The 26,899-nt window shown below is 52.1% G+C and overlaps 3 protein-coding genes across 7 annotated transcripts; all 3 read left to right on the top strand.

Moving 5' to 3' along the window:
• The first annotated feature begins 590 nt into the window (after positions 1-590).
• On the top strand, positions 591-10,407 carry DUSP15 (dual specificity phosphatase 15). The gene is made up of 7 exons (XM_039864036.1): positions 591-1,405; positions 2,196-2,229; positions 3,806-3,888; positions 5,935-5,984; positions 6,963-7,037; positions 8,158-8,329; positions 9,201-10,407. The coding sequence occupies exons 1-7, from the start codon at positions 1,385-1,387 to the stop codon at positions 9,471-9,473; spliced, it is 708 nt and encodes a 235-aa protein (XP_039719970.1). The 5' UTR covers positions 591-1,384; the 3' UTR covers positions 9,474-10,407.
• Positions 10,408-12,477: 2,070 nt separating this feature from the next.
• On the top strand, positions 12,478-22,796 carry LOC120603521 (interferon regulatory factor 4-like). Of its 5 annotated transcripts, none has more exons than XM_039864030.1 (8): positions 12,478-12,870; positions 17,626-17,911; positions 18,159-18,256; positions 19,086-19,197; positions 19,317-19,382; positions 20,140-20,511; positions 21,071-21,213; positions 21,444-22,796. In XM_039864030.1, exons 1-8 carry the CDS (start codon positions 12,640-12,642, stop codon positions 21,570-21,572), a joined length of 1,437 nt encoding a protein of 478 aa, XP_039719964.1. In that variant the 5' UTR covers positions 12,478-12,639; the 3' UTR covers positions 21,573-22,796. The 5 variants fall into 5 exon arrangements, with proteins under 5 accessions (XP_039719964.1, XP_039719966.1, XP_039719967.1 ...); XM_039864032.1 differs by having other exon boundaries at positions 12,480-12,870; positions 17,626-17,863; XM_039864033.1 differs by having other exon boundaries at positions 12,481-12,870; positions 17,674-17,911.
• A 131-nt stretch (positions 22,797-22,927) lies between these two features.
• Positions 22,928-25,470, top strand: FOXS1 (forkhead box S1). The gene has a single exon (XM_039864035.1). The coding sequence runs from the start codon at positions 24,218-24,220 to the stop codon at positions 25,208-25,210; it is 993 nt and encodes a 330-aa protein (XP_039719969.1). The 5' UTR covers positions 22,928-24,217; the 3' UTR covers positions 25,211-25,470.
• Positions 25,471-26,899: the final 1,429 nt, after the last annotated feature.

Raw genomic sequence — 26,899 nt, 5'->3', positions numbered from 1 at the left:
GCCAAGACAGGCAGCCTCATGTACACTGTGAATTTGAGGAATTAAGAAACTCGAAAGAGTTTTATTTTTCTCTAGTCACTGCGTTTCACATGGGTTCTGTCGACCCTCTGACCGGCTCTGTACTGGCATTCCTTCCACAGTCACCTACTACTGTCAATGGGAGGCCAGGGGAGTGATGGCTGGATGATCAAAGCTGGTTCAGCTGCTTCTATTTCAGTCCCATCAGAGATATCTTGTCTCAATTATTTTGGTCCTAGTAGCAGAAAGGACTCACCTCAACACACTGGATATACAGATAGGGTAGGTGTGACTCCAAGGGCCACCCACCAGGTCAGAGGTGAATAGGACCTGGAAACTTGGTCTACAGACTGACCTTCCAGGACTCTTGCTCCAACTACATCCCGTTGTAGTCTCCTTTACTCTAAGGGGCTCAGGCCACTGCAACTCTCTCCTCTCCTCACATTTACCTCTGACTTCTTGAGGGCCCTGAAGGCAGGTATGCCTGGTCCCAGCAGAGCTGACCCAAATGGCACCATCCACATAGAAACCAAAGTGGATGAGAGGAGGGGACGAAAGAATGGTTTGATGGATGGATGGATGGTTGGATGGACAGACGGTTGGACAGACGGAGCACTGAATGGATGGCCTGGAGGATGGGAAGACGGATGGTTATGAGTTGGAGAAGAGGATGGTTGGCTAGTAGGATGCCCATGGGGAGCAGGGCAGGAGAGGGGATTACAAAAGGAAGAAATGACCCACTTTACTTGACTCAAACGAAATCTGAATATCAGAGGACCCATAGCGGACAAAGTCCAGCCCCCATTACATTTCTGCTAGAAAACCAAGGCGGAACGAGTTGGGGGCCTTGCCCCAGCACCCTCAGGAAAGTCCAAGCAGAGTCGAAACTAGGATCTGAGTCTCTAAGCCCCCGACCCCGCCGGCGCCTGACAGTGCCAGTGTGGGGGGAGCGCCCCCGCCCCCACCTCCGGAGGTAGCGGCCCCACGCGGCCCCAACAAGCTGCCGTTGTCCCGCGGGCCCTGGGCCTGGCACACTGGGGCTTTGTCCAGCCCCCGGCCGCGACCCACGGGAGGGGCCCCCACATGACCGAGGGGGTAGGAGGAGCCTGCGGCAGCGGTGGTGAAGGCTGCAGCGGCGGCGGCGGCGGCTCCACCATCATTACCCTCCTTGGCTGGGCATCAGCGGGTAGTGGCGGCGGCGGCGGCGGCGGCGGCCGCTGGGCAGGGCTGGGCGGGGCCGCGGACGCCAAGCCCCCTGTTCCCTGCCGGGCTGCAGGCGCCGGGCCTGGGCCATCAGGGCAGCTGTGACCCGAGCGCTCTCCTGGCGGCGAGCTGGGGGTGCACCTGGACCCCAGCCCCAGGGATCATGGGGAATGGCATGACCAAGGTAGGGTGGGGGCGAATCGCGCAGCCCGCACCTGCCGGTCCCCAGTCCCGGCCGCGGCCCTCAGTCTCTGACCTTCTGGCTCTCTCTGAATCTGTCTCTATATCTGTTTCCCTGTGACTCTCAGATTCTATCTCTCTGTGTGTCTCTCTGGAGCAGTATCTCTCTCTGATTCCATATCTCTGTGTCTCTGTTCATGTCTCCCTCTCTCTCAGGTCTCTATCTCCCTGAGTCTGTCTCTACCTCTTTCTGTGACTCTGTATTTCTTACTATCTTTTTGTGGTTTCCTGTAACTCCCAGACTCTGTCTTTCTCTGAGTCCCTTTCTCTGTCTCTGTGTGTCTGCCTCCCTTGTCTCTGACACCTTGGACTCTCTGGAGCTGCTTCTTCATCCTTCTCCTCCTCTACCTCTGCATGATCCTGTCCCTGCTTTCCCACTCCCTCCTCCACAGAGCTCTCCACTACCCACCCTGGCAAGTCTACCTCTTCCCTTGCCCCCTCCTCTGTGCTCTTAACATCTCCACCCCGCCCACCGCCAACCCATCCCCCTCTTTGTATCCCTTCCTCCTCTTTCCTCTCACCCCTGCTGAAGCCAGCCTCCCTTGGTGCTACCTCCTGCCCTCCCCAGCCCTCTCACACAGAGTCCAGGCTCCTGAGAGGGTAGAGAGTGCTCCTCGAGTCCTGAGGTCCAGACACCCTCTGTGGACAGAGAAGTGCTATGGGCCCCAGCTGTTGGGGTGGGAAGGGCACGCTCCCCTCCCCACCTTCCCCAACCCTGCCTGTCTCTCCCATAGGTACTTCCTGGACTCTACCTCGGAAACTTCATTGGTGAGCACTGCCCACTCTGTCCCAAGGCCATGGCACTCTGCCTGTCCCAGGCCTGTGTCCACAATTCATGCTCTGACCCACGCACTGTAGAGGAGCCCAAGCTTCGGGTTGGGGGCAGGGAAGAGATGCCAGGCTGGGGGCGTGGGGGTAGAGCTCACAAGGACTAAAGGGCATATGGGTGGATAGTGTTCCCAGTGCAAAGGGCTCAGAACGCTGGATGCTGGGCAAGTCTGCACCTGCTCTGAGCCTCAGCCTCTCCCTCAGCACAATGCCCACCGCCTCTAAGGGCTCTTCTAGCTCTGAGGTTCTGGGTTGAGGTCTGTTTGGAGGTGTTGCTTCTAGCTGGGAAGCTGGGGACCCTTCCTCCCACAATCTCCTCCTCAAAAGAGAAGTTCTGGAGATTGGACTCTACCTCGGAAACTTCATTGGTGAGCACTACCCACACTGTCCCAAGGCAATGGCACTCTGCCTGTCTCAGACCATAGAGACAAGCCGGTTTGGGGCTTGGGGGACCCAGGGTAGGAGGAGTTACTTCTATCTGTGGAGTCAGAGAGGAAGGGACATCTGAACTGGGGCAGGGCCTTCTCTATCCACCCTGTCTCCCACTGGCTTAGGTGCTTCACTTTCATAAACCCTTATCCCTTCCTCCCTGGAGCTACCTCAGCAGCTCACTCCACATTGATTTCAGAGTATTTGGTCAGGTAAGGTCTGAATCCCCATGAAGGCAGAGGCCATGGAGTTGACCACCTACCTCCATGCACAGCCAAGGCTTACATAGTAAGCACTCAATAAATGTGTTGAATAAAGACGTGGACATATGGAGGAAAAGGGGATATGTGTTATTTACTCTGATTATAATAGGTTTTTATATACTGGAAATCCAGCCCCTAGAGATGACCACTGATAGCAGTGTACGACATACCCCTGGGTCATTTTTCATATCTCTTTGTAGATACAGATATAACAGTTAAAACAAAAATGTAAACCTATTCTGCATGCTGTTCTGTAACCCGTGTTTCCCCCTTAATAATATACTGTGGACATCCTTGCACATCGGCCCATAGGAATCTTTTTAGTGGCTGCATAGTATTCAAGTATGAATATACCATTTTTTATCCAGCTCCCTTTTGATGGACATTCAGCCTGTATCCATTTTTAACTATTTCTGATATGTTTACTGTTATAAGCAGCTCTGCAGAGACTATTGCCCTCTATGCTTGGCCTTTGTGTAAGCGAACCCTTGTCTAGACACTATTCCTAGAAATAGAATTGCTGGGTCAAGGATATGCCAGGGAAGGGTGTTTGAGATGGAAAGAACAGCATGGACAAGGTGGAGGAGATGCTGAGCAGTTACTTGCAGGTGCCCCAGAGACAAAACTGTGGCCTAGGGGTGTGGCAGGACCTGTCATGCTGGGAACAGGAGGTGGTGGAGGAGTGGGAGCTGGTGGAGAGTCAGCCAAGGTGGAGAGGGTGGGTTGAGGAAGAGAGCTGGGCAGCGAGCCCCTGCCTTACTTGGGCCATCAAGTACATATGAGTCACACCTGCCAGACTGGCTCAAGCTTCTTGTTTCTTTCAGATGCCAAAGACCCGGATCAGCTGGGCCGGAATAAGATCACACACATCATCTCCATTCATGAATCACCCCAGCCTCTGCTGCAGGTACTACTTACTCCTATCCCGGGGCTGCAAAAAGATGAGGAGGGGGCTTCAGACCCCCCCACAGCACCCATTTATCACGTACCCACCTATGCGCCAGGTCCTGTACTGACTTCCTGACTTACGCTAACTATTTGGTTAAAAGCTGGCCTGTATTACATTAGCATCCCTATTCGATCTTTATTTGGTAACTGAGGCCCTGAGAGGTCATTTGCCTAAACTTACACGTCCAGGGAGCTGAGGAGCTGAAATTTGAACACAGGCCATCTGGCCCCAGACACCTCACATCGAACTATAAGAAGGCCCCGCATGGGCTTCCCATTGTCTAACTGAATAGATGACTCCAAATAGATGATTCTGGGCTCTATGTCTTGCTGGGTGACCTAGGGCTGTGACTTCACCTGTCTGGGCCTTTGATCCCTCAGTCCTATCTGCCACCAGGGGGCTGTTGTGAGGAGGCAAAGGGGCTGTGGGATGGGGAAGATGCCTTGCACACTGTAAAGCATGGCCCCCACTGGAATTGTTGGTGCTGGTACTATCGAGTCCTGGAAAAGAGCCAGTGTGGATATTATGACCCAGAGGAAGAAAAGAGGCAAGCAGGAAATCCAGACCACGTGTGGTAAAGTCAGGAGGCCGGGATGCCGGAGTTCACATTGCCACTTATTCTCTGTAAACTTGGGCAAAGGACTTCTCACCTCTCTGAGTCTCCGTTGCCTGATCTGTAAAGGGAATTTGGTAACAATACCGACCTCACTGAGTTCTTAAGAGCCACAAAATAGGTGTTTAACAAATTACAGATGATATAATAACAAAGTTAATCATAAACAGGATCTCTTCTTCCTTATTCATTAGAGGCCGTTACCCACTGAAGGGAAAGAACTGGGGGTGGGAAAGGGCACTGGGGATCTGAGATCCTGACCAGGGTCTATCACAGATTTGCTATGTGACCTTGGTTAGGATCCTTCCCCTCTCTGGCCTTAGTTTCCCCCATGTGTCTGATTTGATGATCTCTAAGACCAACCTCCAATAATCTGTGATTCTCAGTGTCATTCTAAGGAGAAATTTCGAGGTCGACGGAGTCTGATTTTGCTTTGTAGTACAGGCTTGTTTTGGAGTAATCGAAGTATGCAGTCACTAGGTTGCGTGGGGAAGGTTGTCAAGTCATGAATACATTTACTAAGGAAATGACTGCTTGCAAAATGAACCCTGCTCCAACAGCCCTCCCCTCTTCTCACAAGCATCTCTCTCGCCCCATCCATCAGTGAATTTACTAGTAGAGTTTGATAATGCCATGCAAATCCAGTGCCAAATGTGTTGCAGAATGAAACTGCAATCTTGCAAAAGATGCAGGATTGCATGACCTTAGGGAAAGTGAGTTAGAGAAAGGCTGGACTCTTGCATGAAGCCATTAACAACTGAGGATCTGGCAGGGGGTCCCTTAGCCACTGGCCAGTATGGCCCAGACTCCTGAAAAGAGCCATTTGAATATCAAACAATTAAGAGAGGTCCTTGAGGAAAGCGATGAGGTTCTTGGAACATGGGCAAAAATCATCTTTATGATCTTCTGTGAAGGTGACACATGAAGTGAAGGATGTCAGAGCAAGTGTTTTGGAAAACTACTGACAATTCATTCCTTGATTATTTTAATAATTAGCACAAAGTTTTATAACCACAACTCATGAACTATAAACTTATTTTCATAATTTTTGTTTCTTTTCAAGAAAATAAAAATCTCATTTGCCCTTCTTACTGCATAATTTTATAATCATCAGTTGGAGGGGAGTCACTTCAAGTGGCCCTTTCCCAGCAGTTAAAAGAAAGGTCCTTGAATCTTTTTTATCAAGTCCTCAGAAGGTTCTAGAATTACAGACAGTCAGAGCTTGGAGGCCCTCAGAGTTGCTATCTACCCTCTTTGAACAGAGTGGACAACATTGGCCTAGAGAGGGGCAGAAACCCCCCTGGGGTCACAATGTGCTTGAGCAGCCAAGGCTGGAGTAAAGAGGTGCAGGCAGGGGCCCTCCACTGCCTGTGTGTGTTTTGTACTTGCAGGACATAACCTACCTTCGCATCCCAGTGGCCGACACCCCTGAGGTACACATGTAAGTCCCCTGGGATTCACTGATAGATGGACAGACAGCTGCATCTTGTGGTGGTGGGAAGGAGATGGGAGGTGGTCTGGGGAAGGACAGAGAGGACTCAGGCCAAAAAGCTGTCCTGGGACCCTAGCATAGGTGGTCTTCCAGGTTCATGTTTGACTCTTTCTCAGCCACTCCCTTGCCTATGCCCCTAACCAAGACCTTTAACCTCCCAGAGCTGAGTCTCTTCAGATGTAAGAGGGAGAAGGTACCCTGTCTCACAGGATCAGCTGCACCAGCGGATTTGAAAAGATCAGGCTCATTCTATTCCTGACCTTGGAGTTATGACATCTGGGTTCCAGCCAGGCTTTGCCATTTACTTGCTGTATGATCCTGGGCAAATCACTTCCCCTCTGTGAGAGGGAAAATGGGGACATTATCAGCATCTAGGAGACTTTCCAAGATCAGATGGCATGGGCTGAGGGTCTAGGACAGGGCTTGGAGTGTATTGGGGACTCAGAATGAGGGATTTTTGTTCGTCTTAGCAGCAGTGCCTCCTTCATGGGAGGGACCCAGATAAGACACTTCTGCTCCTTGGGGATCTTGCTGCCAATCCCATTGCTGACCATCATTGCCCCCAGGTGCTCTGATTGCAGACCCCAGAGGACGGGAGACTCCTGTGTTTCCTCCCACCCATTTCCTTGAAAGGTCAAGATAAACCCTCCCGTGAAAATAGGATCCACAGGATGCACTGGGAGGTGCTCCTGCCTCTGTGATGGGATCTGCCATGACTGGCCTCTCTCACCACCTGAAACACCACCATTATTGTTTCTCACCCCTTCCCCTCATGTGATAGTATTGGCTCCTACTCACTGCACTTGCTAGCTGAACTGAGGACCCCCAGGCTCTTTGTCTCTTGCCATCCCATAAATGGGGAGGGTGACAACTCCTAGGAGACATGCCCCTCCCCAGTGCTCTCTACCCTATTGTTTTCTTCTCTAGCAAGAAGCACTTCAAAGAATGTATCAACTTCATCCACTGTTGCCGCCTAAATGGGGGGAACTGCCTAGTTCACTGGTGAGTTAAGAGGAGAGTGGGAGGAAGTAAGTGGCTGTCCTTCATCCCGAACACACACTCATCCTATAGGGAAGGAGGAACCTGCGACAGATCTTGTCCAGCAGTCACTATGCCTGACAATCCACCATTCATCTGATAGAGGCCGATAGGGGGCTCAAATCAGGGCTCTGTCCTTTACCAGCTGTGTGGCCATGGCCAAATAGCTATTGCTCCCTGAAACTCAGTTTCCTTATCTGTAAAATGGGGGAAAGAATGCTGACATGGACAGAGGTCACACAGGTAGCCAAACATCCTCCAATAGTTCTGGCTTCCTCTCCTCCCCTCCAGGCCTTTGAGGCAATAGTGCAGAGCAGTGGGGAACCCTGGGCTGGGAGACAGGACCCCCCAGTCTTTCCAGGCACTCCTGGCCTAGTTGATGTCATTCATTCCATAACTTCTTGCTGAGCACCTACCCCATTCCGGAGTCTTAGCTGTAGGAATAACTCCCGCCAGCCTGTCTCTCACTCTCTTACCCTCCTTCCCACACTCCAGCTGCACTGGCCAGCTCCCTGTTCTTCAAATCTACCACACTCCCACCTCGTGGTCTTCCTACAAGTTAAGCTGCCTAGAACATTCTTTATTAATCCTTACGCCTCTTTCAGGACTCGGCTTGATATCACTTCCTTGGGAACACCTTTAATCCTCCTTATCCCCACCTACTAGGTTAATATCTCTTCCTATACCATCTCCTAGCCCCTGGACTCATCTTCAGAGTAATTATCACCATCTGTAATTGTTTCCCTGGTTAGTGTCTGTCTCCCCCAACCATACTTTAAGCCCCAGGATAGCAGAGACCATGTCTGTTTTACTCCCCACTATATCCTCAGTATCTGAAAAATAACAAATGATCGGGAAGTGTTTGTTTCACTCAGGACTTTAATGTAGGAGAATGCCTGGGGGATTCTCCAAGCAGAGGGAACAGAATGAGCAAAGGCCTGGATGTGGGAAGACAGGTCCTGGCAGATTTCTTGTGGTTGGTGCTCAGAAGGCAAGGGTGGGGGAGAGCTGAAGTGAGGATGGGGTTCTGGGGGCACAGAGAAGATTGGGTCTTACTTAAAGCTTGGGGGTGGGGGTGTCCCAGCTTTGCAGGCATCTCCCGTAGCACCACTATCGTGACGGCATATGTGATGACTGTGACTGGGCTAGGCTGGAGGGACGTGCTTGAAGCCATCAAGTCCACCCGGCCTATTGCCAACCCCAACCCGGGTTTTAGGCAGCAGCTTGAAGAGTTTGGCTGGGGCAGCTCTCGGAAGGTAAGGACTGGGGTAGGGGCTGAGGTAGGGTGGGAGACTCTTCTCATTTGAGTTGAGCAATGATTGGAAAGATTTTAGCCTGTGCTTCAGACCTGGCAGATTTTTCTCAGATCTCAAACCCATGGCCCTTTGCTAATATAGCCCCTCGGTGTATTTTGTTTGGATAGCCAGTTGTTTTCTTTCTTTTTTTAATTTAAAAAGGAAAATGCCTTTGGGCCAGACTATGGACCCTTCAGTTTGATCAGGTCCCAGAACTCCCTGCTTCACTTGTCCGGAACCTGAAGGCATTTGAACATTTGGCCCCTTTGGGGAGAAATGCCCATCTCCTACTTCACTTCCGGGTCCTTGATGAGGCCAAAGCAGTTCCTTCTCTTATGCACACTGGGTAGATGGCATATGGAGATGTCAGGAACTGAGGCCTCTCTGGGAACAAAAGATGAGAAACAGAGACAGAGCAGCAAGTTCAGGAAGGTTTCATCAGGTGGCGGGCTGGTACTCAGACACTTATCTGACACTTATCTGCAAGGCTGCTTTAGGAAAGAAGCAGGCAAAGAAGAGGCCCAGGGTGAATGGAGTTGCTGTGCAGGAAGAAGGGTTAATGTGGTCCCCACTGTGCAAGCAGGGGAGTCACTTTAGCAGGTCTGAAAAATGGAGTTTCAAAAGGGAAGAGGGTTTAGGGAGCGGGAAGGGACTCATGGGAGGGCCTCAGTGAAGGGGATAGAAACTAAGGGAGTCTAAGAGGATGCTCAGGAAGGGGAGGGGCTTAGCGAGGTGTGGAAAGCTCTCAGAAGGGCGGAAGCTATGAAGATTGGGGACGGGACTCGGCCAGTGGCCTGATACCAAGCCCTACACTCCTACATCCCCACCCCAGCTTCGCCGGCAGCTGGAGGAGCGCTTCGGTGAAAGCCCATTCCGGGACGAGGAGGAGGTGCGGGCGCTGTTGCCCCTGTGCAAGCGCTGCCGGCAGGGTTCCGCGTCCTCCGCCGCCTCCCCCGCGCCGCAGTCCTCAGCCTCCGAGGGAACCCTGCAGCGCCTGGTGCCGCGGACGCCCCGGGAAGTCCACGGGCCGCTGCCGCTGCTGGCGCGGGTTAAGCAGACTTTCTCTTGCCTCCCGCGGTGTCTGTCCCGCAAAGGCGGCAAGTGAGGATCCCGCCTCTCTCCCCACCCTGCTCCTCTCCACCCCCCTCCCCGACTGGCCTCCTGCGGGGGCTGTCTGGGCCTCCCACCGCCTCCAGGACCGGCCCAGAGCCTGTGAGAGCCTCCACGGCGGCCTGATCCCTGCTTCTGCCCTCTATGCCCACCCTGCTTATCTGTGTCTGCAGTAGTGTGACCCCTGTCTGTTCGTCTCTGTGTCTGGGCCGGCCTGCTGCAGCCACCTGGTGCCTTAGTCCTTCGGCTGGGGGTGAGGGCACCTGGGCCTCGCCTCTTAATGGCTTCGGGAGTGGGAGTGGGTGGGTGGTGGGTGAGGGTTGGATGAGCCTGGAGGATATTAAAGAGACACAGAAGCTGCCAGTCTGAGTGCCTCCCAGTCATTGCACAAAAGTGAGACAGCAGGACTCTGCCAAGGGACAGGAGCCTGCAGGAAACTGGGATAGAAGGGGCTCTGCCTCCCCTAGGGCCTGCCACCGCTGGTGAACTGCAGTCTTCAGGGCTGAATTCCGAGACTACTTCTCTGACTCCCCCGTTTCCCCTTACACACACACACACTCTTTCCCTGGAGCTCTGGTCTTCTGACAAGGCCCCTGAGTCTCTCCTTCCCTCTGAACCCTTCCCCTCTCTGGGCCCTCTCCCCTGAACCCCCTCCTCCTTTCCAGACTCCTCCCCTCCCCTATTCAGAAATACTGGCTGGTAAGTGCCTTCCTCACTCCTGACCTTTTAATCCTGGACCAAAACTTATGCTCTAGCAGCTTGCCTGAGGACACACAGCTAAAGCAGGGGAGGCTGGATTTGAACCGAGGTAGTTCACATCCCAAGTCGGTTGTTAAAGAAGCAGCTCCTTCTGGTCTTGGAGGTTACTGGAGAGGAGGATCCACCCCTTTTAATTTAGTTTTTCATAAACGAAAACTAACCTGGAGTTGAGAGGGGTCTGAAATAGCTATAATCTATAGCCACCTTCATGGAGCTCTTATTATGTACCAGGCACTGTGTTCAGGGTGGTGGGGAGGCCCAGAGTCCAGCTCTGGGGGTGGAGGGATGGATGAAATAACCACCTGCTGCCCAACTTCTTGCTCCACATTCATTCAACAAATGTCCATTGAGAATCTACTGTGTGCCTGGCATTGTGCTGAGCGCTGGAGATACCAGCAGTGAACAAAACCTCTGCCCTCTGGTGTTGCTGTCATTTTGGTGGGAAAGAAACCAAATAGACAGATAAAAGAAAAAATAAGTCAGGGAGTGAGAGAGTGAACTGTTATATTATCTGGTGAGAAGCATTCTAGGCAGAGAGAACTGTAAGTGAAAAGGCCTTGAAGTAGCATCCTGTGCGAAGAACAAGATGGCTGGACTCCTCAGAGTGCAGGGAGCCTATGGCAGTACTGGCTAGTTAGTGGTGTCACCATCCACTGGGTTGTCACCATCCACTGGGTATAAAACACCATTCTATTTCCCCTGGTGTCTTCCCCTATTTAAAAACCTCCATGGCCCCCATCACCTATAGGACAAAACAAAGCACCTCGATCTAATGTTCCAGGTCCTTCATTGTGCTCCGCCTGCTTCCATCATTACTTTCACCACCCTCTGACACAACAGCAATAATAATACCGCTCATTTATTGAGCACTCACTGTGGGCCAAGTTAATGTGATAAACACTTTACCTGCATCTCATTTAATTCTCAAGCAACCCTATGAAGTAGGCATGCTATTTAACAGATGAGTAAATAGATTGGTGCCCAAGGTCACCAGTGGGTGGGGCTGGGATTTGAATCCAGACCATCTGGCTATGGACCCCATCCTCCTAATTACTACGACTCCACCACCTAGAGAAATAGGTGTGTCTGACACATTCAAGACTTCTGCCTTAATGCAATTATTTTTTATTATTTGAATATTTTAGTATTTAATCATATGAAATGCTTTGTGCCCTATTGGAGCTCTACAGGCCTGAGTTTGAATCTTGGCTGTGACTAGAAGTGTCAGAACTGGGTGTCTGCTGGAATATGGGGACAGAGGGTGCGGAGCATGAAGGCCTCCTGACAGGTACACATGAGGAACAGTGCTCCCAGCTTGTGGTCAATGCTGGCTCAGTGCCCAGATCTGCGCCCGCTGCAGAGGGCGTAGTTTCTCTCTTGGAACCACAGTTTCCCCATGTACACAGCAAAGGGCGGAGCAGTCTGCGCTACTTACCTTCTTTCACATCACAAACCCCATTTGACAATTTAATAAAAGATACAAACTCTAGAAAAATGCATAGACATGAAAAAATTTGCATACCTTTCGGGGTGGGAGTCATAAACCCCACCAGTAATCCATAAACTCCACATGTAGCTGTTGGGAGGTACCCACAGGGCACTGTTCAGGCTCCTGGGCTCTGGGGACAGAGAAACACAGGTTGGGATCCTGGACCCGCTAGTACTAGCTCTGTGACCTTGTTATAGGGCTTTAACCTCTCCGAGCCACAGTCTTCTTAACAATAAAATAGGTAATTATACCTATCTCACATGCTGTTGTGAGAATAAATTAATATACTGCAGGAAAGGCTTGAGCTAGGCCAAGCACTGTGGTGAGCATCAGTAAATGGGGACTCCCAAGATTTAAGGTGATAAATATAGTTCTCCAAGTGTGGCCACCTGGAATCAGAATCGCATGGGGAACTTGTAAAAATTTGATTTGGCAAATCGGGGATGGAGGCCTCCTAGTTCTTACGGGACTTAGTTTGAGAAGCACGACATCTTTCCATCTTCTACAGTCCAGGTTTTGAAAAGAAACTGACAAGTTTCTGGTAGGCTGGGAAGAGCAGAAAACAGGTGCAGGGTGGGGCAAAGGCCACCTCTGTGTGCCTGTCGCCCTCCACGCCCGGGTACAGGCAGCGCTCGGGCTGCCCCACGCCACACTCTCCGATGAGCATCGGCGTCCTATGGCACCTCTAGCTGCCCCCTCCCAAAGGCCCGATGCCCTCGGGGCCGGCTACACGGGGAGGGGCGAAAGGAAAGGGCCTCCCGGGAGAGGGGACAAAACGGAAAGCGAAACCTGCCGGGCCAGACTTTCGCTTTCGCCGCCTCCGTGCACCACCCAGGTGGCCCCACGATCGCCCCTCGCGCTGGGGTCCAATCGCCGCGGGCCCCAGACTTGGCCCCTAGACGCTGCATCCTCGATGGCCAGTGACCCCTGGCGGAGGGAGGAAGGGAAGGTTCTCGACAGCAGGCGACCTATGGCGGGGGCCGGGGGTCCCCTGCGCCTCCGCGACTGGCTGGTGGCGCAGATCGAGAGCGGGCGCTACGCAGGGTTGCGCTGGGAGGACGCGGGCAAGACCCTCTTCCGCATCCCCTGGAAGCACGCAGCCAAGCAGGGGTACCAGGCGCAGCAGGACGCAGCGCTCTTCAGGGTAAGGGGACGGCGGCCGGCTGCGGGACGCCGGTCTGGCCCGGCCCGGGAGGGCTCTGGATGCGTACGGCCCTTAGCCTCAGTCGTCTCTAGGTTGAGGGTAATGTTTTCCGTGTATGGGAGACCCTCAGACACCCTCTTGAAACAGAATCACCGCGGCTGCATGACCTGCACCGTTTCCACCTCTCAGGGGCCTCTCCTCCCTCTCCAAGGAGAGATTAGAGACCACCAATGGGAACTCCCTCAACTTCCCACTCCAAAACCGCGGACCCAGGGACATTTTCTGTGCTTCCCAACACCAGATCTTCTCAGGGACCCCTCCAGAGAGCCCCCGCCCCTTTCCTCAGTAATCATTAACTTCCTCCTAACTGGCTCCTTCTGTAATATTTAAACTCTGGAATCTCTCCCATGAGCTATAAGGAACCAAGGAACCAACCAACCAACCACGTGTCAGACTACCACGGTCATCAATGAATGCCTCCAGCTTCCCCTGCTCTGGCCTCGCCTCTCCTTTCCCAGCAAGAAACACCTGGAAACAGTCTCCCGATCATCAGCTCCCTCATTCAGCATCCTCTCCAATTCCTTCTCCCCCTCCTCCACCCCATCTGGATTCTGCCAGTGTCTCTAGGTGCCAAATCCAAGGATGCCATCACTGTCATTTCTTTGACCCCTGGGGGAGGCTCCATTCTCTTTGAAACGCTCTCACTTAGTTTTCAGAATCTCTGCCTCCCAGCCCACCCTTCACCCTGCATCTCAGCCTCCATCCCCTCCTCTCCTATTCTGCAGCTCTCAACACTCACTCCTGGACCTCCCTCTTCACATCCCAATCTCCCCTTCCACAGCCTCGGCATGGAGCCCAAGCCTCCTGGTCTAGCAGCCCCCAGACTTCTCAAACTCAGCACATCCTCAACACCACGCTGATCAGCTTATGCTTACAAACGTCTTGTGTTTTTCAAAATGGAGAATGGCACCCATTGCCAACCAGACCCCAAAACCAGGCACCTGAACCCTGTCTGCTCCCCTCTCTTCCAATCTCCTTCTACTCCACTACCAAGGCCTACTGGCTCCTCCCACAGAACTTCTCTTCAGTCCATCTACTTGGACTTATTTCTATAATCTTTCACCAGGACAACTGCAATGAATTCACAGAGCCCCCTGCTTCCCCCTGTCCCTCAGCCCTCCCCTCAGTCCTCCAAAGGGATCTTTCTAAAGGGAAATCTTCCCTTGACATTCCTCTACTCAGAATCTTTGGCTCCCCATTGTCCTTGTAATGAAGTTTCAATTCCTTACCACTGGCCTCAAAGCCCTGCAGGAACTGCCCCTCGCTGGCCACATCTCTCTCGGCTCCCTCCCCTCCCCAAGTGTAGACCCAGCCTGACAGTTCTTACAGTTTCTAAATGCTTTGTATCTCTCTCCATTAGACCTTTGCACATGCTGTTCCCTCTGCCTGGAACACCCTCTCCTTTTCGTCATGTTCAGCCCAAACATCTCTTCCTCAAGAGTCTTCCCCGATGTATTCATTTGTTTAATGTATTTATTAAGCTCCAGTTCAGTGCTTCTCCCAAGTCATCCCTGATTCTTTCTGCTTTCCCCACTGGAACAACTTCCCCTATGAATTATAAGTCCCTTGTATAGGTCTCTCTCCTCCAGCTGCTTGAGGGTGGAGCACAGTTTCTGTCACAAAGTAGGTACTCAATAAGTGTCGAATAGGTGGTTGCATGGCTTGTCCTTTAAGACTTATGTGCTGTTCAGAGGAGAGAGATTCTGGGGACTGGCCCTCCCCATCCTTCTGGCTGCTTTGACTGATTCCTCAACTGGCCACTGACACACACACATGTGACTCCCTGGCTTAACGCCTTCCTGGTGCTCAAAGCCCACAGTATAAAGCATGGCCTTTGAGGACATTCATGATTCAGCTTCAACCTGTCTCTTCTTCCTTAATTCCTCTTCCTCTTTCCCCCACCACATATAGGTGATCCTCTTTATTTGTAGATTTCATGTTTGCAAATTTACTAAATTTAAACTCATTAAAATTTGTAATCCTAAAATCAATACTCAGGGCACTTTTGTAGCCTTTAAAAGACACGTGTGGAACAGCAAAAAATCTGAGTCACTGACATGCACGTTCCAGCTGAGGGTGAACAGGTGATGCTCTACCTTCTTGTTTCAGCTCTTCTGCTATAAACAAGTGTCCTTTTCAACATCTATTTAGTGCCACGTTTTTAGTATTTTTGTGCTTTTTGTTGGTGATTTTACATGTGCCCCCAAGCACATGTAATGCTGAAGTTCTGTCTAGCGTTGCTACGCACAAGAAGGCTGTGATGTGCCATACAGCAAAACTATGTGTCAGATAAGCTTCGTTCAAGTGTGAGTTACTGTACTATTGGCTATGAGCTCAATGTTAATGAATCGACAGTTTATATTAATAAAGTGTCCAACAGAAACACACATAAAACAAGGTTATGTATTGATCAGTTGATGAAAACGGTGTGACCAGAGGCTCACAGGAACCTAGCCCTGTATTTTCCCTAGGAGCAACTCAGTATTCACTAATACAGTGTTTGTGTAAATTTGATAGAACATAACTACCATGAAGAATGAGAATTGACTGTACATATACCCTCAGACACACATACTCAGCTCCAGCAACACCAGGCTGTTCACTGTTCCCTGAAGGCACCATGCCCTTTCACACCTCCAGGCCTTAACTCAAGCTGTTCCCCTTGCCAGGAATGTCAGTCACTTCACCTGGCACCTTCCTACTCACCCTTCAAGGCCCAGCTCAATTTATTCCATAGATACTTATTAAGTGTCTCCTGTGTACCGGGCAGCACTCTAAGTGCTTGGGGATACAGCAGAGAACAAAATAAAGATCCCTCTCTCATCATGCTGGTAGCACCCTATGCCCTGTGCCCAGGTTACCTTTGAGTTAGAGTATCCTTGATATAATGAATAAATACTACAATAAGTCAGCACTGACTGTGTGCCAGATGCTGTGCTTAGCACTTTACATAGACCTTTCATCTTATACCCACCACAACCATGTGACACTAGGAATCAATGATATAGTTTACAGACAGTAAATTCAAGCCTTAAAAGGTCTCATGACTGGCAAATGGCACCAACATAGGAATGTGACTCTTTTGTTTGGTGTTTATGTTTCCTATGGCCTGGGACCTCTGAGGGCAATGACTAAATGTGATTCATCAGTTAAATACCTCCAAGCTCTGAATGTGATCAAAGCAAACAAGACCTCTCCTACCGCCCTCCTCTTTATCTCTCTGCCCCAGCCACACTGGCCTTCCTCGAGTTGATCAATGTTTCCCACCTCAGGACCTTTGCACTTGCTATTCCTAGAACACCCCTCAGTTCTCTGTCAGACTTCATCCTTCTTTTCATTCAGGCTTCATCTCAAATGCCATTTCCTCCAAGAGGTCATCATCCTCTCTAAAGTAGTCCCTGATATTTTTTATTTATTTAGTCCCTCGACCACAACAATTATTCTAAGGTGTTTAATGATTATCCTGGGTTTGTATGTTTTCTTACAAAGTGAGCATTGCTGTTTTGTGTATATTTTTACCTTCTATACAATATTATGTTGTAGACCTCTGTGTCTTACTTTTCACTTAGGATCATGCTCTGAATATCTATGCTTGTTCTCTGTACATTTAATTTGCCGCTCCTAGATGCTTCTAGATGCTGCATAGACTCTATAGTCGACATCCATTACACACACACACCTCTATCCACTTTCCCAGGGATGGACACCAGTCTGCTTTCCAACACCATAAGTAATGCTGCAGTGGATATCCTTGCCCTGGTCCCCTCACGAGCCTCTGTGAGAATTCCTTTGGAAACGGAATTTCTGCTCACAAGATATGTTTATACTTAATTTAATTAGGCATGCCAGATGACCATCCAGAAGCTCTGCACCCACTCCACACCCACCAACAGTGCCCACATCCCAACCAACTCTTGGCATTTTCCAACTGGCTAGGTTTGTCAGCTTACAAGTGATATCTCGTATGTTCATTTGCATTTCTCTGACACTAATGAGTTTAGGTACTCGTGCGCTTATGGGCTTCTGGTTTCCTCTTCTATAAACTACCCATTCTTGTCCTTTGATGAGAATGTTTTCTTTAGGGGCATGCTCTCTGTTTCTTGTTGATTTGCAGAAGTTCCTTTTCTGTTCCAGATCTGAGCCCTTGCTGATTTCAGACATTGTAATTTTTTTTGCCTTATGGTTCATGCCTTTGAAATTTTATTTAAGAAGAATTCTCTGCCCCTACAATATTTTCTCCTACATTATCTTCTATTAATTTCACAGTTCTACCTCTTACTCTTTTTTTAATCATCTAGAGTCCACTTTGTATGTGTCAATAGGTAGAGATTTGGTTTTATGGTTCTCCAGATAGCATAGTATGGTCATTATTTTTTATATTCCATCATCTAGTTTATGTTTTATTTATCACAATCCATAATTTGGAATACAGTTATTTCCATTGAGCTGTTTGCAGATGTCTTTTCCCATTAGACTTGATTTCCTTGAGAGCCAGGACGATGTCTGTCTTGTTCCCCATTCAGTCTCTAACTCAGGCCTGGCACATAGTAGGAGCTCAAGGAATATGTGTTGGATGGAGGGAGGGAGGGAGGAAGGAAGAGAGGGGAGGACGAAGGGGTGGAGAGACAGAGGGTCAGAGGGAGAGAGAGAAGGGTGAGAGGCAAGGCAGGCCCTCATCTCTTTGCATAACGCCAGCCCCCTGCCCCAGGCTATTCCTCCCCAAGTGCCCCTGCTCATCCCCAGGCCTGGGCCATATACAAGGGCAAGCACCTAGATGGCACTGACAAGGAGGACCCCTCCACCTGGAAGACACGGCTCCGCTGTGCCCTCAACAAGAGTGCTGACTTCTGTGAGGTGCGTGAGCGCAGCCAGCTGGACATCTCCAACCCCTACAAAGTCTACCGGATTGTGTCCAACGGTGCCCATGGCCCAGGTACCATCCTGCCCCTGGACGTAGTGGCCAAGGATGGCTCTCTGGACAGTAAGGACCTCACTTTGCACATCTGTAAAATGGGAAATGGTGGACTTATTGAGCTTAAACTCATGGGCAGATAAACACAAAAGAACCTTAACTACCCAGTTTATCTCTCCATTTGAAAAGGAGGAAACTGAGGCCCAGAGAGAGATGGATCATGCAGTGAGCTGGGGTGTTCTTGTCTGGGATCAACTCAGTTGAGAGGTTCCCCTCGGGGCCCAGGAAACAATAGGCTATCTATTCCTCCATCCAGTTACCAGGGCTTGTGCTTCTCCTAAAGAGGAGGACAGTCCCCAGAGCCAGCAGGAGCCCCCTGGAGAAGTGATGAAGCCAGCACGCAGGACAGACCAGGTCAGTGTGTCCTTCCAGCCCCTGCAGCCTTGCCAGCTCAGTCATCTCTCACCCAAACCACCCTCTCTATGATCTCCAGCACATTTATCTCTTTCCCTCCATCCCCACCACTCCTATCAGCTCTATTTCTTCTTATCACTACCCCATCTCAGCCATCATTTTCAACTCCATCATTCTATTCACTTTGCCTCCATTATCTCTGGCTCTGTCACTGTTCCCATCACCTCCATCATCTTCAACTCCATCACTCTGTCTGCATCAACCCTATTTTGTCCAAATTCACCCCCTATCCCTTACCATTATTAGATCCATCACTCTGTCCCCACTCACCCCATCAGATCCAGTTCTACCATTATATTCCCTTCCCCTTCATTGCCTCTGGCTCTCTCACTGTTGCCATCACCCCCATCATCTCTATTTCCATCACTGTCTGTATTACCCTTATTATCTCTCCCCCATCATTGATAGCTCATTGCTCTGTTTCCATACTGCCATCAGCCTGGTCCATTCCGCTGTTCCTAGTGCCCCCATCAGCATCCATTCCATCATTCTGTTCCCCTGTCTCCATCACTTCTGTTCCCCATCTCTCTTATTCACTTCTAGCATTTTATTCCCTATCGCAGTGAGCTTCATCTCTGACATCATCACCTTCAACAACTCCATCAATTCTCTCTTTACTTTTCTGCGGGGAAGGGTCTTGGAGCTCTGAAACCTCAAAGTCCCTGTCAACCCCAGCTGGGCTTCAGTCCACCCAGACCTCCCTCTGCCCCAGGGTTGACAGTCTGGGAACTCCTCTCCCACGCTCACAACCCTCTCTCCTGATGCTTAGGCTGGCTCTGGATTAGCCACAGAGGATAAGGACAAGGAGCAGCCCCCCAAGCTGGCCCAGCAGGGCTCATTGCCACCAGTTGCCCTGCTCCCAGGCCCTTTGGCTGACCACAGTAAGGACCGAGTCTCCTCACCCACCCCTGCCTCCTCCCCAGTCTCCTCCAAGATCTTAATCTAGGGGTCAAGGGATCCGGGGTGAGGTGATGCCTGGCTGATTCTCCTCCTTCCCCAGGGTACCAGGCACAGCACCCCGCACAACCTTGGAGCCCCTTTCCCTCTGAGGACTTCAGCAACCCTGGTAAGGAATCTCCCTTCTGACCACTGCGCAAAACAGGAGAGGGCTGGGTTAGGGGCAGCTAGCCTCTGTCTCCTACCCAAAGGACCCAGCCCAGACTCCCAATAACAACAGCAATGGCTAACATTTGTTGAGGGCTTAGTTTATACCAGACATTCTTCTAAGCTCTCTCCACAGCCCTGAGAGGTAGATCCTGCCATTACATCCATTTTACAGATGCCGAAACAAGACACAGAAGTTAAGAACTTTGCCCAAGATCACATGTCTAGTAACCTGGGAAAGTTACTAACAGGTCACAGCTCCTAAGTGGCAGTGAGTGACAGTCCAAGGGCCTGACTGCAGAACCCACAGTCCTAACCATAGAGCTTACTGCTGGCTACTCACATCGGAGGCTGCTGTGTTGTTGTTGTTGTTGTTGTTGTTGTTGTTGTTGTTGTTATTTCCACCAGCATTAAAATATTTGCTGGGGAAAAGCTCCTAAAATCTCAGAGGTTGGTGCTGTGAGGGCCTCAGTGTCATGCCCCCATTGTACAGATGGCCCTAGATCCCATGCTTTTGAAGCTTAGCTACCAGTTTGTTTATACTTGAAACTGCAATTACTTACCACCATTACCACTATTAGAATTATTATCACTTATCGCGAGAAAATGCCCAAATTCCCGAGGTGGGGGCCGGAGGGAACCTGAGTCCCCAGCCCTGTTGTGGGGATGGAGGCGGCAGCCGTTGCCCTGAGCGCGCGCCCCTTCTCTCCTTTCCGCAGACTGCTGGCTGCACGTGCGGCTGTTCTACTGCGCGGAGCTGGTGCGTGAAACAATCGCGCGCACAGCCGAAGGCTGCCATCTGAGCCCTCAGACAACCGCCGCTGCGGCTTTGCGCCTGCTGGGGCCGCTACCGCGCGTCGCACAGATTCGCTTCCCGGAGCCGCCGCCCGGCGCCCTTGTGCTGCAGCGCCTGCTGCCTCATCTGGAGCGCGGCGTGCTGCTGTGGGTGGCTCCCGAGGGCGTATTCGCCAAGCGCCTGTGCCAAGGCCGCGTTTACTGGTGCGGCCCGCTGGCCCCGCACCGCTCACAGCCCAACAAACTGGAGCGCGAGCACACCTGCCAGCTGCTGGATACACGCCGCTTCCTCGAGGGTAAGGGCGCCACGATGAGGCCAGTGGTGGTGCAGAGCAGAGCGGCTGCGCACAAGAGTGGGCAGAGGGACAGGGACAGAGGAGAATGGGCACACCGAGATGTGGGCATAGGGCAGTGGGCAAACAAAAGACATGAAACAAAAGACATGACACAGAGCACTGGGAATGGGAACAAATCCGGGCATCGGGAGGGCTGGGCACAGATATGGGCTTAGGTGTGCAGGGGATGTGCATGTGGGGCAGGTCTGGGCATTGGGTGTAGGGCATACTCATAGGACTTAGGTACATGTGTTGTCCTAGCATAGAGTGAACATTGGGGCACTGGGCACGAGATAGGCATAGGTGAGTGGCAGTGGACATAAAGACATGGCAGTGAGCATGGGACACAAGGCAGGGGCATGAACACTGGAAGTGGACACAGATGTAGGACATGAAACAAGCATACGGATATGAAAGTGGCTTAGGGCATAGGTGCACAATGGGGGTGTGGGCTTACGGGACGTGGGCATAGGATAAGAGCACAGCTGGGCATCACGTAGGATGCCCCGTCTTGGCCCAGCCCCTACAGTCTCCTTGCCCGTAGAACTGCGGGCCCACCTGCAGGATGGTTGCCCGGAGCCTGAGTACCAGATCCGTCTGTGCTTTGGTGAGGAATACCCGGGACCCCGGGACCAGCCTGAGGAGAGGCTCATCATGGCCCATGTGAGTCACCTCCCACCCCAGCAGAGAACCATACCCTCCAATCCCCTCCTGAAATCCCTCACTGCTCCCTCTAGTCCCAGCTCTGCCCCAGTCAAACCAGCTGTTTGACTCTGCATGTAAAATGCATGTGGAAGGGGGCTGTCAGTAGGGCTGTGACTTCTCATGGGTACATAGGGGGCAAATAACAGAGAAAGTTGGCTCATCGCCTCCCACCCTCCATCCTCTGGCAGGTGGAGCCAGTCTTCGCCCGAGAGCTCCTCCTGCACTCGAAGCGCCACAGCCACAGTGTCACCTCAGCGGCAAGTTCCCTCATCCCCAACCACATCACTCACCTAATGACACATCTCAGTCAGCCCTAAGCATCCGTTTCCACCTCTCTGACCCTCTAAAGGCAGCCCCCCACAGGTTGCAGATCCTACCCCAGCCCTGCCCAAACTGAGCCAGTAGACTTGGAGCCTCCCCACACCCACTGATAGCAGAAGCTGATCGCAGACTTTGGCCTCTCAGCTGAAGAGATGGAACCCTGGAATGCATCGTGTAGGCAGCCAGCCTGGCAGCTGAGCCTGGGGCAGCAGGTGGAAAACAAACTTGACCTTGAGATTCTGGAAACAGCGATGAGGGCAGAAGGAACAAGACTTTATCTCTTTGTTGAAAGCCCAACATGCCTGTATCAGTTTACCTAAAGCAGACCTTACCTGTGATTGATCCATTATAAGCTTTGCTTAAAGCCGAGTTTACCAATAATTAGATCCTCAGGATTGTTTAGAGTGAGGCCAACCAATAACAGAATTGCCAGGGCTCTGAGGGACCCTGAGTTTCCAGACCTTTCCTCCTGCCTGCCACTAGGGTCATCTAGTGCCCCATCTCACTTCTTTTTGGGAATGGGGGGTGGGGTGGGGAAAGGTCCCAAAACAGAGGACTTGGCCCAAACTCAGGTTGGATGCTAACCCCTGAACCACCAGCACCAGTAGATACTGTCTTTGGAGAAACTGAGGCAGGCTGCCAAATAGAACCCTGAGGCAGATGCCAAAGTGGGAGCCAGGAGTCCAGCTTCTCCTCAATCTTTGCAAACTGTAAATTGTAGGGAGTCCTTGAGAATTGGGAGGAAGCCCCTTAACCATGAAGGTAATTGACCTTGCCTTGTCAGTAATTCACTGTTTTTAGGCCCAGATAGCAGACCTTTTTTCCTTTCAGGATTTCTGACTTTATTATGTTGCCTCTTACAGGTGGCAACATAATAAATCTCTTTTAGTGATACATTAATAAGCTACTTTTATGGGGTGAGACTGTATGATTCAACAAAGGACAGAAGTCAATTAAATCACTTTTTTTTTTTTTTACTTCATTCAACTAATGTTGATTGAGCGCCTACTCTGTTCCAGGCCAATGCTGGACACTGGGAATGGAGCTAAACAACTCTTTTGGGATTCACAGCCAGTTGGGAGTACAGTGACTGTCCTATACCCCTGCCCCTCATAGGAGAGGTGATTGTAAGGAGTTTCAGAATACTGGGTTGAAATCCCAGCTTTTTCACTCACTAGCTGTGCGACCTTAGGCAAGTCACTTAACTTTTCTGAGTCTTAGATTCCTCATCTATTCAAAAGAAGCTATGAAGGCCTCTGGAGCAGGGTTGCTGAAGAGGGGAGGTGAGTGGGCCTGGCATGGAGGGTGGTACAGTAGATGCCCTCTGACTTGGTTACTTGTGGGTGGGAGAGCATTGAGGAGGCTGTCTCATCCTTCAGAAGGCCTGATGTCTGTCCTGGGCTTCATTGTCCCCCTAGCCCAAGGTTGTAGCTGGCAGGAACCTCAGTTCAGAGTGACAGTCTTCAGCCGTATCCTTCTCTGTGCTAAGCTCTTGGAGGGCACTGGATTCCATGTAAGGGAGCCTGTTGTCTCCTCTCCACAGCCCAGACAGCTGAAGAGTCACCAGCTCTACTTTAGAGATGGAAAACGGAGGCTCAGTCAGAGTCAGGGACCTTTTGGGTGGTGGGGGTGATGTTTCTGCTCAGATGGCTGTCCTCCCCGACACTAGTCACTAGAGGGCGCTGGTACTCAGCAGACCAGGTTTGGCCGCCTCTCATCACTATCCTAGGTCCACTTTCCCTCCTCCCACTGCCTGCTGGAATTCACCCAGTGCAAGGAGGGCAGGGAATAGTGTGACCCCAAGGGCTCTGCACTGTGGGGAGGAGTAGGCCACAGACCTGGGAGAAGGAGGAGAGGAGTAAAGGGGAACTGGAGATGGGGACTCGAGAGGCCCCTGTGGCTTTTCTCATGGAGACACCCAGTTGTCTAACTCAGCTCTTAGATTCTACCTCTCCAGTCTCTTGTTGGAGATGAGTGTCTCTTTGTCTCTCTGCCCCTCCCTCTCTTGTGTCTGTACTTGTGTCTCTCTCTGTATCTCCTATTTTCTCTCTATCTCTGTAGATTTCTTTCTTTCTCTTTCAGTGATTCTTTTTCTGTATACTATGTGCATGCATGTGTGCATATGTTTTTTCTGCCATATCTTTGTCTCTCTCTCTCTCATTATGTCTCTGCCTCTGTCTCTCTGTGTGTTTCTGTCTCTCATTATGCCTCTACCTCTCTTTGTCTTTGTCTCTGTCTTTTTTTCAGTATCTCTGTCTCTTTACATCTCTGCCTCTGTCTCTTTTTGTTTCTGTCTCTGTCTCCCTCAGTTTCACATCCTGTCCCTCCCCAGCCACCACCACCCAGCACATGTGGGCTGAGGGTCTTAGTCCCTTCCCTCTCAACTCCTCACCCCTGGCAGCTGCTTACGACTTCCCAGTCCTGGCCTCTCCTGCCCGCCTCTCTTGGGCCTTGGAGGAGGGGGGCCAGGGAGGAAGGGAGGGCAGCCTGGCGGGCCCACCCCTTTTTGCCTTTCCAGGCTGGGAGGCTGGGCCAGTGGGCCTTTTAACCAGCCCGGCCGGCTGTGCCGGACACCAGCCCTGGACTCCCGTGCCTGGCCCCTGTGGTCCCAGCAGCCGCCAGCCAGGCCAGCCCAGCCAGCATGCAGCAGCAGCCCCCACCCGGGCCCCTGGCCCCTGCGACCGAGCCAACCAAGCCTCCCTACAGCTACATAGCCCTGATCGCCATGGCCATCCAGAGCTCCCCAGGGCAGCGGGCCACACTGAGCGGCATCTACCGCTACATCATGGGCCGCTTTGCCTTCTACCGCCACAACCGGCCTGGATGGCAGAACAGCATTCGCCACAACCTGTCACTCAATGAGTGCTTTGTCAAGGTGCCCCGTGATGACCGCAAGCCAGGCAAGGGCAGCTACTGGACATTGGACCCGGACTGCCACGACATGTTCGAGCACGGCAGCTTCCTGCGCCGACGCCGACGCTTCACCCGGCGGGCAGGTACTGAAGGCGCCAAGGGCTCTGCCAAGGCACGCCGTGGACCCCTCAGAGTGACCAGCCAGGACCCAGGAGTCCCCGACGCCACTGCTGGCAGGCAGTGCCCGTTTCTGGCGGAGCTTTCAGAGCCCAAGGGCCTAAGCTTTGGGAGCCTGGTGGGAGGCTTGCCAGCCAGCATGTGCCCAGCAACGACCGACGTCAGGCCCCGGCCATCCACGGAACACAAAGAGATGCTCATGCCCAAACCTGCAGGCCCAGGGGAGCTCCCTGCAGCCACATCGTCTTCTCCACGCCCAGCATTTGGCTTTTCTGCTGGCTTCTCTGAGGCTGAGGGTTTTAGTAAGGCTCCTACACCCATCTTGACTCCTGAGGCAGGCATCGGGAGCAGCTACCAGTGCCGGCTGCAGGCCCTAAATTTCTGCATGGGGACTGACTCAGGCCTTGAGCACCTCTTAGCTTCAGCAGCCCCCTCCCCTGCACCTCCCACGCCTCCAGCCTCACTGCGGGCCCCGCTGCCCCTGCCAGCTGACCCCAAGGAACCCTGGGTTACTGGCAGCTTCCCTGTCCAGGGAGGCTCTGGCTACCCACTGGGGTTGACCCCCTGCTTATACCGGACACCAGGAATGTTCTTCTTTGAGTGAAGCGAGCTTGGCCTTGGGCAGTCCCTGCTGGACCCCTGCCAACTACACCCTCCAGGCTGAGCCTGACTCTAGGATCTGGGGAGTTCTCAAAGGACCCAGGCCTGGCAAGCCAGTGACACTGGGACAGGAAGCCAAGATTGGATGGTGAACACTCAGCCAGCTCCCAGGGCCTCTGGACAGACTTGGGGGTGAGGGGAAGCGGAGACCCCTTGGTATTTACTCTGTGGCTCTCAGGGCCAATAAAGCCAGTGTGATGATCAGGACCAGTCTGCTGAATGGCTAGGGGATAAGGGCCAGGACACCTGGTTCTTCTGTGTTGGATGGCTGCGGTTGTGGGGTTATGCGGCAGGGGTGGGGGATCCTGGATGGAAATGTCCCACATGAGGCCTTCTCCTGCTGGGGACTTTCTCAGGGAGTTTCCCAGGAAGGCAGAGGAAGGGAGAACAAGGAATGGGGGAGACAGAGAGAGAGAGAGGAGGGATGTAACCAAGAGAGACACCAGGCAGGAGGTGAGGCTATCCTAGTTCTGCAGTTCCAAACTCTGTGACTCAGTTGCCCCCATCATGAGTGGTCAGAATAACTGACCATTTGTGGCATTTATTCTGTCCTGGGCTTATATATATCCTCTCACTGAATCCTGTGTGATAACGGAATGGTATCCCCATTTTATAGTGGCAGAAACTGAGGCTCGGAGAGTTTGGGGCTCACTAGCTCCAACTCCAGATAGCAAGCACGTGAGTGGCAGAGAGGAAATCAAAACCAGGTCTGTGAGCTCTGCCCCCGGCTCCTGACCTGAGGTCTGAGAGAGGATGCAGGGTTGCCACATAGAGCAGGAGCAGAGCTAGTGGAAACAGGGAAGCGGGTTTGGAATGCCAGTGCTAAAAAGGCACCCGTTATGTCTTGCAAGTCTCAAAAGGCAGGCAGGAATCCTCTTGTCTGGATTTCCCACAGGAATAGGGGCCTCCCTGAGTCCCCAGCTCTCAGCTTGCCTGGTGACTCTTTGAGAAAGCATTTCTCTCATGGGGAAATGGGGGCGGCTGTCCTGGGTACAGATCAGAAGAGACAGAGCCTTGACTTTTGGCCTTCTTCAGCCGCCCGCTTGCGGAAGCAGGAGGAATGGGTGTATTTGTGGCCCCATCAGAGGAATGGACTTAGAAACCTGTCCCCACACCCCCTAATACCAGAATTGCTGAGGCAAATGGCTTCCTTCTGGAGCCTCAGTCTCCCATCTGGGTCATGTGCACAGAGAGAGAAGAACAGAGCAGGAAGACTGGAGAAGCCCCTTTCTGGTCTTGATGCGGTGGCCTGGAGGGTCTTATGTCCCATGAGGTGACACCCTGGGGGCTGGAGACCCCTTCATCATACAGGCATCCCAGTCCCTTCCAGAGGCTTTTCCTGGGCAGGCAGCCACACTGACTTCAGTCTCTGTTGCTCCCTCCTCCCTCAGCAAGTCCCCTGGGGCCTGGGAGGAAGCGAGCCCGGCTGGACAGCCCCAACTGTCTGGTTCCCACAGACTCCAGAGCCAGGGTGGAAGGGGGACCTGCAGGGTGGGGGCTCACTGTGGCCAGAGGGGTTGGGAAAATGCCTGGCCAGCTGTAGGGACCCTCCCCTCAATGCCTGCCAGACCCCAGCCTGGAACCCACTGAGCCACGGGGAGAAGGAAAGAGGGTCTGTCCTGGCGCATTCAGG

The sequence above is a fragment of the Pteropus medius genome, unplaced genomic scaffold (genome assembly GCF_902729225.1).
Source record: "Pteropus medius unplaced genomic scaffold, Ma_sr-lr_union100, whole genome shotgun sequence".
NCBI lineage: Eukaryota > Metazoa > Chordata > Mammalia > Chiroptera > Pteropodidae > Pteropus > Pteropus medius.
This window is presented reverse-complemented; position numbering and strand designations above follow the sequence as displayed.